At 38.7% G+C, this 18,774-nt stretch overlaps 1 protein-coding gene across 1 annotated transcript in view; it reads left to right on the top strand.

The window, feature by feature from the left end:
* The window catches only part of SLC35D2 (solute carrier family 35 member D2), a 58,277-nt gene extending 39,885 nt beyond the window's left edge, over window positions 1-18,392 (top strand). The window contains exons 9-12 of the mRNA XM_052645326.1: window positions 2,565-2,632; window positions 16,219-16,297; window positions 17,410-17,492; window positions 18,215-18,392. Of these exons, the coding sequence (XP_052501286.1) occupies window positions 2,565-2,632; window positions 16,219-16,297; window positions 17,410-17,492; window positions 18,215-18,317 (333 nt within the window). The 3' untranslated portion in view covers window positions 18,318-18,392. The remainder of the gene's footprint in view (window positions 1-2,564; window positions 2,633-16,218; window positions 16,298-17,409; window positions 17,493-18,214) is intronic.
* The last annotated feature ends 382 nt before the right edge of the window (window positions 18,393-18,774 follow it).

Raw genomic sequence — 18,774 nt, 5'->3', positions numbered from 1 at the left:
GAAATTCCAGATGGATCAGAGCTAAATATATAGATTTATTTAAACATCTATAAGAAAAATTATCAGAAAAATATTTTTTTCTATAAGAGAAGGCCTCTACAAAAATACAAAAGTCATTAAGTTAAAAATTTGACTAACTTGTTATATGGTAAGAGATGCTAAAAGAGATGAGATACTGTAATCAGTATAACTAACAAGTTAGTCAAACTTTTAACTTAATGACTTTTGTATTTTTGTACTGTAATCAGTAATTTTAAAAAACTCTGTAGGAAAAATGGTAAGATTTTCATTTCTTTCACTTCATTGTTCTGCCCTGTGTTCACTGAATCATCATGAATTTCTTCCAGCTGGCCACTTTTAACCATGGCTGAATCCATTTTAGACTGTGAACAAAATATAACAAAGTAGTAAACTATGTAATTAGGTGTGTTAGTCTGCAATATAAAATTGCATTTTATTACCAAGTTTGGTTTGATTGTATTGAAAGCTGATTGGTGAATTTGAGTGAAAGGTTAACTTCTCTTGTTAATGGAAGGAGTACTTTGATGAGTCATTTTTCCCAGTTGACTGGAAGAGTCAGAGATTCTGTTGAGACTCATGTGTGTGACTCACTGTACTCCTGGACCTTGGACTTCCACAGTCAGCAGATCTGGTAATAGCACCTTGATTCTGTTTGTGATTAACAAAGTCAGTAATGCCAGCTCCTCTTGTTAACAAATTAGGTTCTTGGAAAATAATGTGTAAACTTTCTTTAGTTTATTAAATCACTGCAATAAGTTCAAAGTACATTTAATGTATTGCAGTTGATGGATAGAAATAAATAATAGGACTTTTTTCTGATTTAAAAAAATAATGAAAAATGAAAAAGATTCACATTCCAACATACTTTCACAGAAATAGTAAGTTTAAAGCAGGAAGTACTTTGTTGTTACTCATTTTAAATTATTTTCTGTTTTCAAATAAGTATCATTCTATGTGATTTTTTAAAATGCCACCAGCACAGCTTCATCATTATTAAAGGAACAGAATAAAACTAAAATCTACTGAAGTTGGCAATGAATCCAAATATTTTTTATGAAAATTACCACATAGTACTCAATGGCTTATGTGGTATCAAGAACATACAGTTTTTATTTACTGTTTTCAGAAATATTCCCAGTTCTCTGAGTAGAGAAGTGTTTCCTATCTTTGGTTTGAAGTTTGGGGCATGTGGCTTTCTCTTATTCCCAATTTTATTTAACTTTTTAGACAGAGTGTTTTCTGTAAGTTTCTGTTTTATTTTGATCTTTTGACAATCTTAGCATAAAATGTCCTGATGTTTTCTGACCCTTGGATTGGCTTGGGGCTTGCCAGCAAGACAGATTCATATTGACTATATTTTTTATTTCCAAAGTAAGTGTTAAAAAGAAAAGTTTTATTATGAAAACTTTCAAACCTATTCAGAAGGAAAGAGAACAGTGTGCAGATCCCATGTACTCAACCAGGTTTGGTGGTTATCAACATTTAATGTGTATTTTTTTCATAAGAAAGGTGGGCAAAGTATTACTGAGGAAACAGTGACAGTAAAGTGTGACAAAGTTGTCCTAGTCAGAGAAGAGAACTCCACTTTAATTGGTTTAAAAATTTGAATTATAAACTTAAGGAGGATTTAGTGTTAAATCCATAAAGTCACTAAAACTTGGCTAACAAAGTATTGCTAAATAGAAGTCATATTTAATCATGTTCTTCAGCACATTCTTACATATAGTCTTGAGTCACAGTAAAATCATTTTTGGATTCAGGCAAGGGAAAAATCATGAATAAAATACTCCTTTTTATTGTTATCTATCTTTTCCAAAGGGTTAATTTTATTTTCTCACCTAGGGACTAAGAGAAGAAGCTGAGCATTAAACTTCTCTACCAGCTCCTTTATCCCAGTTACTTGATTGGTTTGTAAATAGGAAACAATCGTTTATTTGTTCATGATACTTTTAAGGATCTATAAATTCTTTTTCTTTTTTTTTTTCTGCTGCTCTTAGTTCCCTGACCAGGGTTGGAACTTGGGCCCCAGCAATGAAAATGCTGAGTCCTGGCTGCTGGACCATCAGGGAATTCCCCTTCCACTCTTTTCCTTTTGTGCAAATTCTTGAAAATAGTTTTTGAACTTAAAAGTTTTCTTAGTCTTGCCAATATTATTAATTTTATAATAAACTTTCTTTTAAGATTATTAAAAAGTGAACACAACCTTGATTTTATGACTAGAAATTAGTAAAAATTTTAAAACAGCCACAGCAATGGTAACTGTCATTTTGTTCTTGCCACCTGTCAGGTTCTAAACAGTTTCATTAAATCCTCACATTGACCTTTGAGGCAGTTTTTAAAATAATAATTCCCATTTTGTGAAATGAGCCTCAGGTTCAGAGAAGAAAAGTAATTTGCCCCATGTCTCCCAGCTGATATTACCCAGGAGTTTTGAAACTGTATTTTTCTGTTTGTGAAAGTGGAATTTGTACTAGAATGTGCAGATTGATAAAACCAGTATTATTATTCTAACCATTAGTTTTCTTTGCTTTTTTTAACAATAGGCTACTGAGTTCAATCAATGGAAGAATGTTCTGTTTATCATACAGTTTCTTCTTTCCTGTTTTTTGGGGTAAGAATCCACAGATAAGAAGCTTTGGTCTCTTGTATCCCTTGATAAGTCAAATCAAAATATACATTCTCTCTGCTTTGTCAAAATCCCTTAGTCTGTGCTTCTCCAGCTTTTTCTGAGACGTAGCCCTGTAGCAGCCCTGGAGAAGGAAATGGCAACCCACCCCAGTACTCTTGCCTGGAAAATCCCATGGATTGAGGAGCCTGGCAGGCTACAGTCCATCGGGTCACAAAGCGTTGAACATGACTGAGCAATTTCACAAAGCTCTGTAGCAGAGGAGTGGATCGGGACCAATGACCTCCAAAATATGATGTTGCCTATTGATTTCTGCAAGTTAGTTTGAAATAAAGTCAGCTGCCCTATCACATTCAAATGTGTTTTTTTGTCTTCGTCCCAGTGTCCCAAGTTTCCCAAGATTCTCACCTCACATAAATATGTGGAAATAACCATTTTCTGTAGTGCTGTACCTGTTATATTCAGGGTGTTTTCTGAGGAGATTTGCCCAGGTCATTGTCCAATAATTTTAGGCTTTTGTTCTTATAATTTTCCTCAGGTGTATCATTCTGTTGAGGGGCCTTGCAGCTTGTGTCTTTTTATATGTTCCCCAAACTTGAAAATTCCCTTTCATAAATAGATAATACATACAGTTCAGTTCAGTTCAGTCACTCAGTCGTGTCTGACTCTTTGCGACCCCATTAATCGCAGCACCCCAGGCCTCCCTGTCCATCACTAACTCCCGGAGTTCACTCAGACTCACGTCCATCGAGTCAGTGATGCCATCCAGCCATCTCATCCTCTGTCGTCCCCTTCTCCTCCTGCCCCCAATCCCTCCCAGCATCAGAGTCTTTTCCAATGAGTCAACTCTTCACATGAGGTGGCCAAAGTACTGGAGTTTCAGCTTCAGCATCATTCCCTCCAAAGAAATCCCAGGGCTGATCTCCTTCAGAATGGACTGGTTGGATCTCCTTGCAGTCCAAGGGACTCTCAAGAGTCTTCTCCAACACCACAGTTCAAAAGCATCAATTCTTCGGTGCTCAGCTTTCTTCACAGTCCAACTCTCACATCCATACATGACCACTGGAAAAACCATAGCCTTGACTAGACGGACCTTTGTTGGCAAAGTAATGTCTCTGCTTTTCAATATGCTTTCTAGGTTGGTCATAACTTTCCTTCCAAGGAGTAAGCGTCTTTGAATTTCATGGCTGCAGTCACCATCTGCAGTGATTTTGGAGCCCCCCCAAATAGTCTGACACTGTTTCTACTGTTTCCCCATCTATTTCCCGTGAAGTGATGGGACCAGATGCCATGATCTTAGTTTTCTGAATGCTGAGCTTTAAGCCAACTTTTTCACTCTCCACTTTCACTTTCATCAAGAGGCTTTTTAGTTCCCCTTTACTTTCTGCCATAAGGGTGGTGTCATCTGCATATCTGAGGTTATTGATATTTCTCCTGGCAATCTTGATTCCAGCTTGTGCTTCTTCCAGCCCAGCGTTTCTCATGATGTACTCTGCATATAAGTTAATACACACAATATTAATAAGATATTAATTAGAAAATTTAATTCTTAAATAATATATTAATTAATTAATATAGATTAAGTAATATGTTAATATTAATAAGATAATACATACAACAGGTAAATAATTCAAAAGCTGCAAAAGGTTGCACAGGGGAACATAAGCTACCCTCTGTTCTTCCCTGCCTTGTGGCACTCACTGAAGTTTTCCTCTTTAGAAGTTTTGAAGAGACCTCCTCTCCACTGCTTGAAGTCTTTGAAATATCCTTCCTGGGCTGGGCTCCATGTACACGCAAGCACCTGTGTCTTACCCCATGAGAAAGGGTCTTTGAATGACTGTCTTGGAATTACTTGTCAAAAGATTTTTCCTATGAAGAAAGATGAATTTCCCCTTATTATATTTTTGATTACTAGTACTACAGTTTTCATTGTTGTGAGATTGACTGAGACAACTCATGATGTCTTTGATCAACAGTCTTCAATTCTTAAACCTGATCTTACTTGCAGCAATGTAGTCTCATACAGTAAAAGTGTTTATGTATATTCTCCAGCTCAGTAATTCTTTAGCTGTGTCTGATTTAATGTTTAACCTATTTCTTGGAGTTTTAAAAAATTTTGTAGTTTATTGAGGTATAGTTGATGTACAATAATATATAATGGCAACCCACTCCAGTATTCTTGCCAAGAGAATCCCATGGACAGAGGAGCGTGGTGGGCTATATAGTCCATGAGGTCGCAGAGTCAGACATGACTTAGTGACTAAACAACAGCAATTATATATGTTTCAGGCATACAGCATAGTGATTCACAGTTTTTAGAGGTTATAGTTCTCCATTTATAGTTATTATGAAGTATTGGATATATTCCCTGTGTTGTACTATATATCCCTATAGATTATTTTATATATAGCAGTTTGTACATCTTAATCCCTTATTCCTTTCTCACTCCTCCCCACTGGAGTTTTTGATTTTAAGAATTTTATTTGTAAAAGTTCCACAGTTTTTTTAAACTTAATCTGTTCATTCATGACATTCTTTTGTTGGTTATCTTTGTGACTGTATCTTTTATTTCTTTAAATACTACACACATAGCTATTCTGTATCTGATGATTCTAATACCTGCAGTTCTTGAGAATCTAAATGTATAGGTTGTTCACTCAATATGTGTTTGTGAATGTCATTATGGTTTGTTTTCTTGTGTATTTGGTGACCTGTGATTTGTAAGCATATGATTCAATCTGAATGTTAGGATTAATCTTAATTAATCATAATTTTATGGACCAAAATTAGGAATTTGAGAAACTTTCGTGAATGGACAAATTGTTTTTAGTCTCATCGGTAGCCAGGTGTGCTCCTGACTTGGACCACTCTGGCCTTTTTGAGGGTCTGGGCTCAGTGGGCTAGTGTCTCTTCTCATTCGAGGTTTGGCCCAGGGCTCAGGCCCAGAGAGTGTTGTTTCGCAATGGCCTCTGCCCTGACGAACTCTGATCCTGTACCCAGTTTCTCCTGTTTTCAAAGGAGGGATTTTGGGCAACCTCTTGTGCCTCTTTCAAACCAGCAATCTCTCAAATAATGTGTTCTTTCCAGGCATTGGTTGTTTGGCAATGCTGAGTACTAAGTGCTCCCAGAACTTAGGCTGCCATTGTTGAATGCCTAACCATAGTAAGATATTTATATCCCAGCTGCTGACTGAGAACAAAGAATTTTGAAAAAAATCTACTAACCTGTGTTTGTGTTACTCTTTGTCAATTACCTTCCCCCCATTCCGATAATAAAAAATTCAACTCATATCACACAGACTCAGACTAGTACCTTTCCTTGCCTAAGCCTAATGTTCACCTATATGTAAACAGCACAGTCAAGTTTTAGGTTTATCTTATGTCATTAGAAACTTGATGAGATACTGCTTTTTTTTTTTCACTGCACTTTACTTTTTTTTTTTTTTTCACTTGCTCTTGTAGCCATTACATTCAGAAAATCAAGAAACAAACCCTTTGGTGTCAGCTGTCTGCAGTGAGTGGTGGGGTAAGCAGTGCCTAGATGTGAGTTGGCAGCTTCTGGGGCTTCTTTGTCAGAATCTTGACCCCATCTGTCTACAACTCTACACATTTTTTTTCTAGTTAATAGTGTGCTTCCTAGAAAATAAAGATGCTCTTGATAAATGTTCTTAATTGTTATTTTATGAGTAGTCATTTTGCAAGTAAAATCTAATAAAGGCATAGTAATTAAAAATAAATCAGTAAGTGATAAAAACAATATTTCAGATTCTACAACTTTAAAGATGAAAATTAGTAAGTCCCAGTTTTTTGGAGAAGGAAATGGTGACCCACTGCAATATTCTTGCCTGGGAAATCCAATGGACAGAGGAGCCTGGCAGGCTACAGTCCATGGAGTTGCAAAAGAATCAGACACCATTTGGTGACTAAGCAACAGTTTTTAAAGGGGGTCTTTTGAGGACATTAATTCATGGCATCAATCTAACAGTTTGGTGCTTCTCCTCTGAAATCAGATGGCCTGGATTTGAATCCTGGCTTTGCCGCTTTTTAGTTCTGAGTCTGTGGACTAGTTATTTACTCTCTTTGAGCCTCAATTTCCTTATCTTTAAAACAGGAACAATGAGGCTACATAGCTGATTTGTAAAGTTCTGTGAATTGTGGATTGTTCAAACTCAAGTCCATTGAGTTGGTGCTGCCATCCAACCATCTCATCCTCTGTTGGCTCCTTCTCCTGCCCTCAGTCTTTCCCAGCACCAAGTTCTTTTCCAGTGAGTCAGCTCTTCACATCAGTTGGCCAAAGTACTGGAGCTGCAGCTTCAGCATTAGTCCTTCCAATGAATATTCAAGACTGATTTCCTTTAGGATTGATTGGTTTGATCTCCTTGTGGTCCAGGGAACTCTCAAGAGTCTTCTCCAGCACCACAGTTTGAAAGCATCAGTTTTTTGATGCTCAGCTTTCTTTATGGTCCAACTTTCACATCTGTATATGACTACTGAAAACAACTGTGTTTTGACTATATGGACCTTTGTCAGCAAAGTAATGTCTCTGTTTTTTAGTATGCTGTCTGGGTTTATCATAGCTTTTCTTCCAAGGAGCAAGCGTCTTTTAATTCTGGGGCTGCAGTCACAGTCTGTGGTGATTTTGAAGCCCCAGAAAAAAAACCTGTCATGTTTCCGTTTTTTCCCCATCTATTTTCCATGAAGTGATGGGAACGGAGGCCATGATCTTCATTTTTTGAATGTGGAGTTTTAAGCCAGCTTTTTCACTCTCCCCTTTCACGTTTATCAAGAGGCTCTTTAGTTCCTCTTCGCTTTCTGCCATTAGAGTGGTATCATCTGCATATCTAAGGTTATTGATATTTCTCCTGGCGTCCTGATTCCAGCTTGTGATTCATCCAGCATTATGCACTCTGCATTTTGTTGTTGTCGTTCAGTCACTCAGTCGTGTCCAATTCTTTGTGACCCCATGGACTGCAGCATGCCAGGCTTCCCTGTCCATCACCAACTTGTGGACCTTGCTCAAACCCATATCTGTTGAGTCGGTGATACCATGGAACCATCTTGGCCTCTGTCATTCCCCTTCTCCTCCTGCCTTCAAGATTTCCCAGCATCCCAACTTTTCTAATGAGTTAACTCTTCACATCAGGTGACCAAAGATTTGGAGCTTCAGCTTTAGTATCAGTCCTTCCAATGAATATACGATTTCCTTTAGGATTGACGGGTTGGATCTCCTTGCAGTCCAAGGGACTCTCAAGAGTCTTCTCCAACATCACAGTTCAAAAGCATCAATTCTTTGGTGATCAGCCTTCTTTATGGTCCAACTCTCATATCCATACATGACTACTTGAAAAACCATGGCTTTGACTATATGGATCTTTGTTGGCAAAGTAATGTCTCTGCCTTTTAATATGCTGTCTAAGTTTGTCATAGCTTTTCTTCCAATGAGCAAGCATCTTTTAATTTCATGGCTGCAGTAACCTGCAGTGATTTTGTAACCCCAAAAAATAAAGTCTGTCACTGTTTCCATTGTTTCCCCATCTATTTGCCATGAAGTGATGGGACCGGATGCCATGATCTTAGTTTTTTTGAATATTGAGTTTTAAGCCAGCTTTTCCATCCTTCTCTTTCACTTTCATCTGCAGGCTCTTTAGTTCCTCTTAGCTTTCTGCCATAAGGGTGGTGTCATCTGCATATCTGAGGTTATTGGTATTTCTCCCAGCAATTATGATTCTAGCTTGTGCCTCATCCATCCTGGCATTTCATATAAGTTAAATAAACAGGGTTACAATATAGAGCTTTGATGTACTCCTTTCCCAATTTGGAACCAGTCTGTAGTTCCATGTCTGGTTCTAACTGTTGCTTCTTGATCTGCATACAGGTTTCTCAGGAGGCAAGTAAGGTGATCTGGTATTCCCATCTCTTTAAGAATTTTCCATGGTTTGTTGTAATCCACACAATCAAAGGCTTTAACATAGAAAACAAAGCAGAAGTAGATGTTTTTCTGGAATTCTCTTCCTTTTTCTATGATCCAACAGATGTTGGCAATTTGATCTCTGGTTCCTCTGCCTTTTCTAAATCCAGCTTGAGCATTTGGAATTTCTTGGTTCACATTCTGTTGAAGCCTACCTTGAAGGATTTTTAGCATTACCTTGCTAGCATGTGAGATTAGTGCAATTGTGTGGTAGTTTGAACATTCTTTGGCAGTACCTTTCTTTGGGATTGAAGTGAAAACTGATGTTTCCCAGCCATATGACTACTACCGAGTTTTCCAAATTTACTGGCATATTGGGTGCAGCATTTTAACAGCATCATCTCTTAGAATTGTAAATAACTCAGCTGGAATTCCATCACCTTCATTGGCTTTGTTCGTAGTAATGCTTCCTAAGGCCCACTTGACTTCACACTCCAGGATGTTGGCTCTAGGTGAGTGACCACACCATCATGGTTATCCAGGTCATTAGGACCTTTTCGTATAATTCTTCTGTTTATTCTTGCCACCTCTTCTTAATCTCTTCTGCTTCTGTTAGGTCCATACCAGTTCTGTCCTGTATTTTGCCCATCTTTGCATCTATCCCCTATTTTCTTGAGAAGATCTCTAGTCTTTTCCATTCTATTTTTTCCTCTGTTTCTTTGCATTGTTCAAAACTTATGAAGGCTTTCTTATCTCTGCTTGCTATTCTTTGGAATTCTGTATTCAGTTGGGTATATCTCTCCGTTTCTCCTTTCTCTTTCACTTTTCTTTTGCCCAGTATTTGTAAGATCTCTTCAGACAACCATTTTGCTTTATTGTATTTCTTTTTCTTGGGGATGGTTTTGGTCACCGCCTCCTGTACAGTATTATGAACCTCAATCCATAGTTCTTCAGGTACTCTATCAGATCTAATCAAACCACTAGGCAATTCAGGTATGACCTAAATCAAATCACTTATGATTCAGTTCAGTCCAGTTGCTCAGTCGTGTCCAACTCTTTGCCACCCCATGAATCGCAGCACACCAGGCCTCCCTGTCCATCATCAACTCCCGGAGTCCACCCAAACCCATGTCCGTCGAGTCAGTGATGCCATCCAACCATCTCATCCTCTGTCGTCCCCTTCTCCTCCTGCCCTCAATCTTTCCCAGCATCAGGGTCTTTTCTAATGAGTCAGCTCTTTGCATCAGGTGGCCAAAGTATTGGAGTTTCAGCTTCAGCATCATTCCTTCCAATGAACACCCAGGGCTGATTTCTTTTAGGATGGACTGGTTGGATCTCCTTGCAGTCCAAGGGACTCTCAAGAGTCTTCTCCAACATTACAGTTCAAAAGCATCAGTTCTTCAGTGCTCAGCTTTCTTTATAGTCCAACTCTCACATCCATACATGACCACTGGAAAAACCATAGCCTTGACTAGACGGACCTTTGTTGGCAAAGTAATGTATCTGCTTTTGAATATGCTGTCTAGGTTGGTCATAACTTTCCTTCCAAGGAGTAAGTGTCTTTTAATTTCATGGCTGTGGTCACCATCTGCAGTGATATTGGAGCCCAAAAATATAAAGTCTGACACTGTTTCCACTGTTTCCCCATCTATTTGCCATGAAGTGATGGGACTGGATTCCATGATCTTAATTTTCTGAATGTTGAGCTTTAAGCCAACTTTTTCATTCTCCTCTTTTCACTTTCATCAAGAGGCTTTTTAGTTCCTCCTCACTTTCTGCCATAAGGGTGGTGTCATCTGCATATCTGAGGTTATTGATATTTCTCCTGGCAATCTTGATCCCTGCATGTGCTTCTTCCAGCCCAGCGTTTCTCATGATGTACTCTGCATATAAATTAAATAAGCAGGGTGACAATATACAGCCTTGACATACTCCTTTCCCTAATTGGACCCAGTCTGTTATTCCATGTCCAGTTCTAACTGTTGCTTCCTGACCTGCATATAGGTTTCTCAAGAGGCAGGTCAGGTGTTCTGGTATTCCCATCTCTTTCACAATTTTCTACAGTTTATTGTGGCCCACACAGTCAAAGGCTTTGGCATAGTCAATAAAGCAGAAATAGATGTTTTTCTGAAACTCTCTTGGTTTTTCGATGATCCAGTGGATCTTGGCAATTTGATCTCTGGCTCCTCTACCTTTTTATTATCTCTTCTATTATGTGTACTTCATCTTCAGTCAGTTTTAAGTCTGAAACTGATTTAGAAGAAATCTTCTATTTTTTCATGGTGCATTTTTCAGAATGCTGCTTTCTTACAGTTTCTCACTCGGAAGACACTGTGATCAGATCATTTTCTTCTTGGCAGTAATACAAACCATTGTAAGCTTCTGAGCACATCCTTGGTTTTCAGAGCAGCTGGGACTGGGCTCAGACTGTCCCTTCGCTTTGGTTCAAGCTCAAGGAGCCACAGGATTAATGTGTGCACGTTCCAACCCTTGACTTCAGAGAACTCTGTCAGTTTCTTTCTTATTTTCACTGCTTGCAAGTTTGCGTTTCCAACTTGCTTTTTCTGACCACCCAACCTCTATCCAGAGTTGAAAATGTGATTTAAAAACCTTGAAAATGTACATTAAGAAGCCAACCAAGTGGTGAAAAGGGCAGATTTTTATTTTGAGCTATGGTTAAGGATTAAACTAAGGAATGCTATTTGTAATCAAGAATTTGTAAATAAAACTTATGATGAAGTGAAATTGCATCAGGCAGGTAAACCGGATTGTGGGAGCCATGATAATTTAATACAGGCAAAAGTAAAATAAGACTGAAATTTAAGTAGACAAACTAGATTTTTAAAAGCTAGCTCTGCTGGTCTTTTTAATCTTGCCCAGAAGTGACAGGTTCCGGTTCGTTCCCACCAGCAGCTGGCACCAGCCCCCAGGCCCTGGAGGCAATTATTTCACTCTGTTTCTGCCCCAGTAGCAGCGTCTTTGATGGGCTTCCCTGCTGGCTGAGTCAGTAAAGGCCTAAATGTCCCTGTGTCTGCCTGCAACTCAGGAGACGCAGGTTTGATCCCTGGGTTGGGAAGATCCCCTGGAGGTGGGCGTGGCAACCCACTCCAGTATTCTTGCCTGGAGAATCTCATGGACAGAGGAGCCTGGTGGGCTACAGTCCATAGGCTTGCAAACAGTCGGCAACTACTGAAGCACCTGAGCCTGCACACAGCAGCCTCTTTAATCTCACTGAAGCAGTAATATGTTCCTTAATAGAAATACCAGAGTATCTGTTTTCCCTGCTGACAGTATAAAAAATGTTCTATGCTTGGAAACTTCACCGATACTGCCAAGATGTAGGGTCCAAGACAAAATGATTCTGCTGATTGCTTGGGCACTGGAGTGACAGAACCTTCAAAGAGTTTGGATATCCCCATCGTTGCCCAACAAAGCACATCCTAGTGTGAACTCAATGCTCCAGGAAAATGGGCCATATTTATCCCATGACTTTGGCTTCCTTGGCACACCACTGAGGTCTGGGGTAAGAGCGAGTTCTTACTAGAGTTGGGCAAGATGAGAGTACTTGATGTTCTTTGAAATCTGGAATAAGAGAGTGTTATGCTTGGATATCATTGTGATTGGTGAAAGGAGTATGGAAGTGGCCTTTTAGTACTCGAACATTTGTGTTGGATTTCTATATATGCTTGTACGTGGAATAGTAATCAACAACAAGATGTAAACAAGGCCATTTAGGTTCTGCTTGTGACTGCCAGGAGTGTGCCATCCAACTTTTAGGTTAATCAGTTATTTTTTGTGTTATTTTTCAGAAACAGGAAGAAACCTTTGAGCAGGGGTTCTGGTCCAGGGCGTTTCCACATGAGCACCTCCATCCCTTGGGGCCCTATAAACACCAGCTGGTATCTGTTGTCTGAATAAATGTATCTTGTATCTGTGCCATCATTTTTCAGATGTACACAGATGATAAGTATGATTTTAAAAGTGTGGCATGGCAGAAAGCTACTGAGACTTCAGCAGTGCTTTTAAATGTCTTTTCATTTTATTAATTCATAGATGCTAGAATCAAAACTATCATGTGAAGACTGACATTTTTGGTGTTAAAAGTGGTTTCCTTTGCACTGAGTTAATGGAGGGTCTTTTAGTTCAGAATCTTGGTCTTAGCCAAAGGACTGTATAGGTCCTTTGCATATAGAAAACTATTATATTTCTTAGAAAATTTTAATATCCTTTGGGCCTAGTCATTTTATATAATAGTTACTCTCTCTGCCAACATCTGTTGGATCATAGAAAAAGCAAGAGAATTCTAGAAAAAAATTTGCTTCATTGACTATGCTAAAGCCTTTCACTGTGTTGATCACAACAAACTGTGGAACACTCTTAAAGAGATGGGAATACCAGACCACCTTATCTGTCTCCTGAGAAGCCTGTATGCAGGTCAAGAAGGAACAGTTATAATTGGACATGGAACAACAGACTGGTTCCAAATTGGGAAAGGGGTACATCAAGGCTGAATATTGTCACCCTGCTCATTTAACTTCTATGCAGAGTACATCATGTGAAATGCTGGGCTGCATGAATCAGAAGTGGGAATCAAGATTGCTGGGAGAAAGATCAACAACCTCAGATATGCAGATGATACTGCTCTGATGGCAGAAAGCGAAGAGGAACTAAAAAGCCTCTTGATGAAGGTGAAAGAGGAGAGTGAAAAGCTGGCTTAAAACTCAACATTCAGGAAACTAAGATCATGGCATCTAGTCCCATCACTTCATGGGAATTAGATGGGGAAACAATGGAAACAGAGACAGACTGTTTCCTTGGGCTCCAAAATCACTGTGGATGGTGACTGCAGCCATGAAATTAAAAGATGCTTGTTCTGTGGAAGAAAAGTAACGACAAACCTAGACAGTGTATTAGAAAGCAGAGACATCACTTTGGTGACAAAGATCTGTCTAGTCAAAGCTATGGTTTTTCCAGTAGTCCTATATGGATGTGAGAGTTGGACCATAAAGAAGGCTGAGCACCAAAGAACTGATGCTTTTGAACTGTGGTGCTGGAGAAGACTCTTGAGAGTCCCTTGAACTGCAAGGAGATCAAACCAGTCAATCCTAAAGGAAGTAAACCCTGAATATTCACTGGAAGGACTGATGCTGAAGCTGAAGCTCCGTTACTTTGGCCACCAGATATGAAGCTAGAAAAAGACCCTGTAACTAGGAAAGATTGAGGGCAGGAGGAGAAGGGGGCGGCAGAGGATGAGATGGTTAGATGGCATCACCGACTCAATGGACATGAGTTTGGGTAAACTTCAGGAGATAGTGATAGACAGGGAAGCCTGGCGTGCTGCCCTCCATGGGGTCACAAGGAGTCAGGCAGAACTTGGCGACTGAACAACAACAACAAAAGAGATGCAGCCTGTCTGTCTGCAGAGAGTGGCTGTTCCTGTATCAGACGCCATCTGGCACTTAGGAGAACTGCTGCTAATTCGGATTCCCCCAGGAGCCTGGAGACAGGGACTCCTCCCCTCACTCAGCCCAGCTGGTGGGTGAGTGTCCTAGTGGCCCACATTCATGGTAGATGGATATTGGCCAAGGAGGTTTCACTAAAATTTGGAATGAAGAAAACATTGCACATTTGGAACCCTGGATTAGGAAATTTTAAGCAAAACTGGAACATAAAGAAAATCCATGATTGTCTGGGGTACAACGCTCCGCTCCAGTTTAGGAAGCCTACGGGAAGCTTTACTGTGTCCTGGAAACTGGGTTGGGCCCCTCCCAGGAGTTGTGATTTCTGTTATTTTATTAGACTCTTAGCTCCTCCAGGGCAGATGCTGTGGCTTATGTGCTCTTACTACCCAGGCCCAGAAAAGCAGGCAACAAACAACATTGGGTTGATTTTTTAATCTTTTTATTATGCATGCTTTGGATTATTTATAGCTACCTGGGACTATAAATTAATGTTGAATTTATTAAAACTAAAAAAAAAAACTTGGATTTTCTTAAGCCAATTTATAAATACTCTTGCTTTATTTATAAAAATTATTAACTTTTGTATTAATATAAGAATACTTTCATTATTTGGTTAATGGTTTAAGTGAAGTTTAAGTGATTGAAATCTCCTAAACAACTTACTGTAAACCAGTCTCATAACTTAGTGAATTAAAAAAAATAAACATCTTAAATGTGATTTACAAATGTAATTTACCTGATTTTTTTCTAGCAATTCCAAGGTGTTATGAGCACCTAGAGAAGCTGATGGGCCAGGTTGTTTTATAAACCTAGAAACTCTTTGAAATCTAGTAAACCAAACTTGGCAATGTGGTAAATCACCTTTTAAACATCAGAATACTGTGTACAGACTTAGATTTTCGTATTCTTTTCAAGTGAAAATTGCAAATTTAATATAGATTTCAGATTTCAGATACAAACAACAAAAGTCAAGATATTGGATTCTCTCACTTGTCAAATTGTTGTAATTACCTAAATAACAAAGACATACATTATTCTGAAGATTACAAAATTTATTTGTAATTGAGTTTGTTCCTTAACTTAGTATAAAAACTTGATGTATATTATCTCTAGTATTTTTTCTCTATCATCCCTGGTAATGAACATATTCAGGCAAAAATGGTTATTGTGTTGCATATTAGTGATCTAGATTCTATTGTTTACAATCAGAAATTTGGACCTGGACCTGAAACTGATAGGTACATTGCCCCAGGGGGAGTCTCCCTAATGCCTGGGGCCTAAGCCCTTTCTTAGAGTACAGTTCCCAAGCTAGGATTTAGCTTTAAAATCCAACACATCTTATGTTCTCTGTATCTATCTTTCCAGTTTCATTCTTAACCAGTTTTGATGATAACCTCTTTCAACATTTAATCCTCTGATTCCACTGGATGAAATTTTGCATCCCACTTAGGTTACACCGAATTTTCTTTACTACTTGAATGAAATAAATGTATTTCTTTACTTTTGATCGGATTCTTCATTCTTTTCTGTGTATGTGTATATATATTTTCTTCTCTGATGCTCGGTCGTGATTCTGTAGTTATTTTGTTGACCAGTGTCAGACATACTGGTCAATGCTGAATACCTGTTGAATTAACTTTGGTAGTAGGGTACAGGAGTATTATAGGCATGTGGAACCCATTATTTAAATCTTCTTAATCCAAAGCTAGCAATCGTTCAGCAGCTTTCCCTGCTAACACCAGTGTTCCTCAAAACTAGCTGCACGTTAGAATCATCCACAGATCTTTGATACAGCACATGTCTGGGGCCCCACCTCAAACCAGATGAAGGAGACTGTCTGTCAGGCATCACAGTGTTAAAAGTGCATCAAGCGATTCTGATCCACAGGGAGGATTGAAAACCATTGTTGTAACATAGCTGTTAAGTGAAAGAGTTCAGATCATTTAAAAAATCTTATTGTCTTTATGCCTTTTTTGTGGAAACACTGATGGGAAATGCACAGATAAAATGAAAAGGACACCTAAGGTAGAAAGTTTGGCCAATGCGCAACTAGACCATTTTCCTGTAAAAAGTTGAATAAGGAGATGTTTTGAAATGTAGGTTTTAAAAGCTTCATAGTATGTTTTTCTTTTTTATTTGTTTAAACAGCTGTGTTTAAATGCTTGCTGACTCTTCACTCAGGTGTTTGCTTCCTTGTCCCAGGTTTCTGTTAATGTACTCCACAGTTTTGTGCAGCTATTACAATTCAGCCCTGACGACGGCAGTGGTTGGAGCCATCAAGGTAAGTGGTTGAAGCCTTGAAATAAACAACTGAATTGGGGAATTGACTGTTTGATTTTATTGTTGTTATTATCCGTGGTATAGTAAGAATGGAGGCTTGTGATATTTTCAGCTATGCCTGGGTAATCCCTTCTTACATTTTCTAATCTTTTAATCCACAAGACAGAGGGAAGACCTGCTAATTTAAAGGTTGTTGTTCTGTTGCTCAGTTGTGTCTGACTCTTTGCAACACCATGGACTACAGCACGCCAGGCTTCCCTGTCCTTCACTATCTCCTGGAGCTCGCTCAAACTCATGTCCATTGAGTTAATGATGCTATCCAACCACCTCATCCTCTATAACTTTTAAATTGGGAATGGAAGGAAGGGATGGTATGGGAAAACCAAGTAAAACAGCTGAAAAAATTACAAATTTCTGTGACAATATACAGTGTGATCTACATTTTTATTTTCTGGGAGAATATTGCTGACTAAGGGAATCCTTATAAAGAACTGTTTTCAGTCTAGATCTGCACACAGTTATAGGTGATTAACTCTGGGACTGGTGTATATGCTGTGTGTGTGTACAGCATTTGAGTATACACACTAATGAATTGGAAGGTGAGGTATTCTGAATTCTTTTCTGCAGCTGCTTTGTGTTTCTGTTCACATGAGCTTCTATGACGAGTGAGTGCTTCATCAGTAGACGTATCTTTTGGCTACCCAAAGACCATTGAGAATATACTGGACAGAGTACTGCTTAGAATTTGTCAGCTGTCTTGATCAGTTTACATTTAGGACTAATATGATTAAAATTCCCTACCCAGTGATGATAAAGAGATGAGATCTGAAAAGCTGATTACAACCCAACTCTTACATCTTTTTTCTGGTATAGTATGTGGAAGAAGGTATGGATTATGGCAGTTCTGTGATTATAGTGCTATAGTTTACTTCATTTTCTTTATAAAGCCATATGTTATAGTTTTTATTCACATATTCAATATTCCACGAGTCCCTATTATATGCAAATCTCTTTGAAAAGTAACTAAAATATTTTGTTTCAGATTTCACCATATATATGTATTTTCCCCCCAAATCTTTTACTTCTAAGATCACTAATCCTCTCTTTTTGCAGAATGTATCCGTGGCCTACATTGGAATGTTAGTAGGTGGAGACTACATTTTCTCTGTGTTAAACTTTGTAGGGTTAAATATTTGGTAAGTGGGATTTTTAAATGAATTCATTTTAGTAACATGAATTTTAAAAGCCTGATTAATATGTTATAAGTGAAAGAGCAGGAGGTATTTTGATGTTACAATTCCTAGGATAAATTTTACTTGAAATATTCAGTTCATCTCTTTATGACATACTTGCTCATGTGGCTCATGGTGATGTGTGTAATGAAAATTCAGAGTTGAGATCTGAATTTAATTCACGTGTCCTCCTCACAGAAAAGACCCTACATTGTGGCCTTCCTTTTGTGAATGGGCCTCACTAAATCTGTGCTCCATCAAAGCACTTGTGTTAAAGATGTTGGGAGATACTTTCAAAAGGCATTTTGGGGTCTCAGAGGTAGGACACCATTTTAGGATAATAGTATATCGTTTATTCCAATAATAACCAGGTGCCTATTTCTCTCCAAGTTTATGTATTAGATCTGACCTGCTCTTTTTCTACTGCCAAAGATTTGTAAATAAGAGGGCTAATTCTCATTAATTAATCCACATATTTGAGGAAGTAAAACAGGGGGTTCTATTATTTCCTTCACATTAGGCCAACTGCATTGTAAATCAATTATACTTCAACAAAATTTGAAAAAAGAAATAAGTAGCCAAAGTATCAAAAAAATTAGGCTGATTATATTTATCAAGAGTATAACTGCTGATGGTACCACCTATGGAATTTATTTTTACTGTTTTTTTTTTTTTTCTTCTTTCAGCATGGCAGGAGGCTTGAGATATTCCTTTTTAACTCTAGGCAGCCAATTAAAGCCTAAACAACCTGTGGATGAAGAAGACGTCTCTCAAGATTTGAAGGTCTAGAACCTGGGGCAGAATTGCAGACTGGCTTCCAGACTGTGGGGAGGGGGAATATTCCCAGCTGTTTTGGCTGCGGCACGCGCCCCTCTGGTTGAGGCACAACAGGAATGTCTGCAAAATGCAAAGCGAATCTACCTCACGTGCTGCACGAGGAGCCATCATCAACCCCGAGAAACGTACCCGGGCAAGCCTTACCAGCTGAAAGTGACTCTTTTCACACAACTGGTGAAAGGGATCGTTTCCAAGGCACTTGCGGGGCCCACACACCTGTGTACTCTTCCAGGTATCCAAAGTGCTTCAGAGGCGGTCAAAGGCCGATGCTGTTGAGGGTGCTTATCAGCACCTTGGCCTTAATTTCAAAGGGCCCAGGCAAAGCAAAGTGCCAGTGAGAACATTTTTTTGGTTTAAGCAGACATGTCTTCATTGTAGTAAAATCAACCACTTAACTGCCAGTAAAGTT

Source organism: Budorcas taxicolor, chromosome 8, assembly GCF_023091745.1.
Source record: "Budorcas taxicolor isolate Tak-1 chromosome 8, Takin1.1, whole genome shotgun sequence".
Classification (NCBI taxonomy): Eukaryota; Metazoa; Chordata; class Mammalia; order Artiodactyla; family Bovidae; genus Budorcas; species Budorcas taxicolor.
Note: the sequence above shows the minus strand (reverse complement) of the source record. Positions and strands in the feature narration are given on the sequence as shown.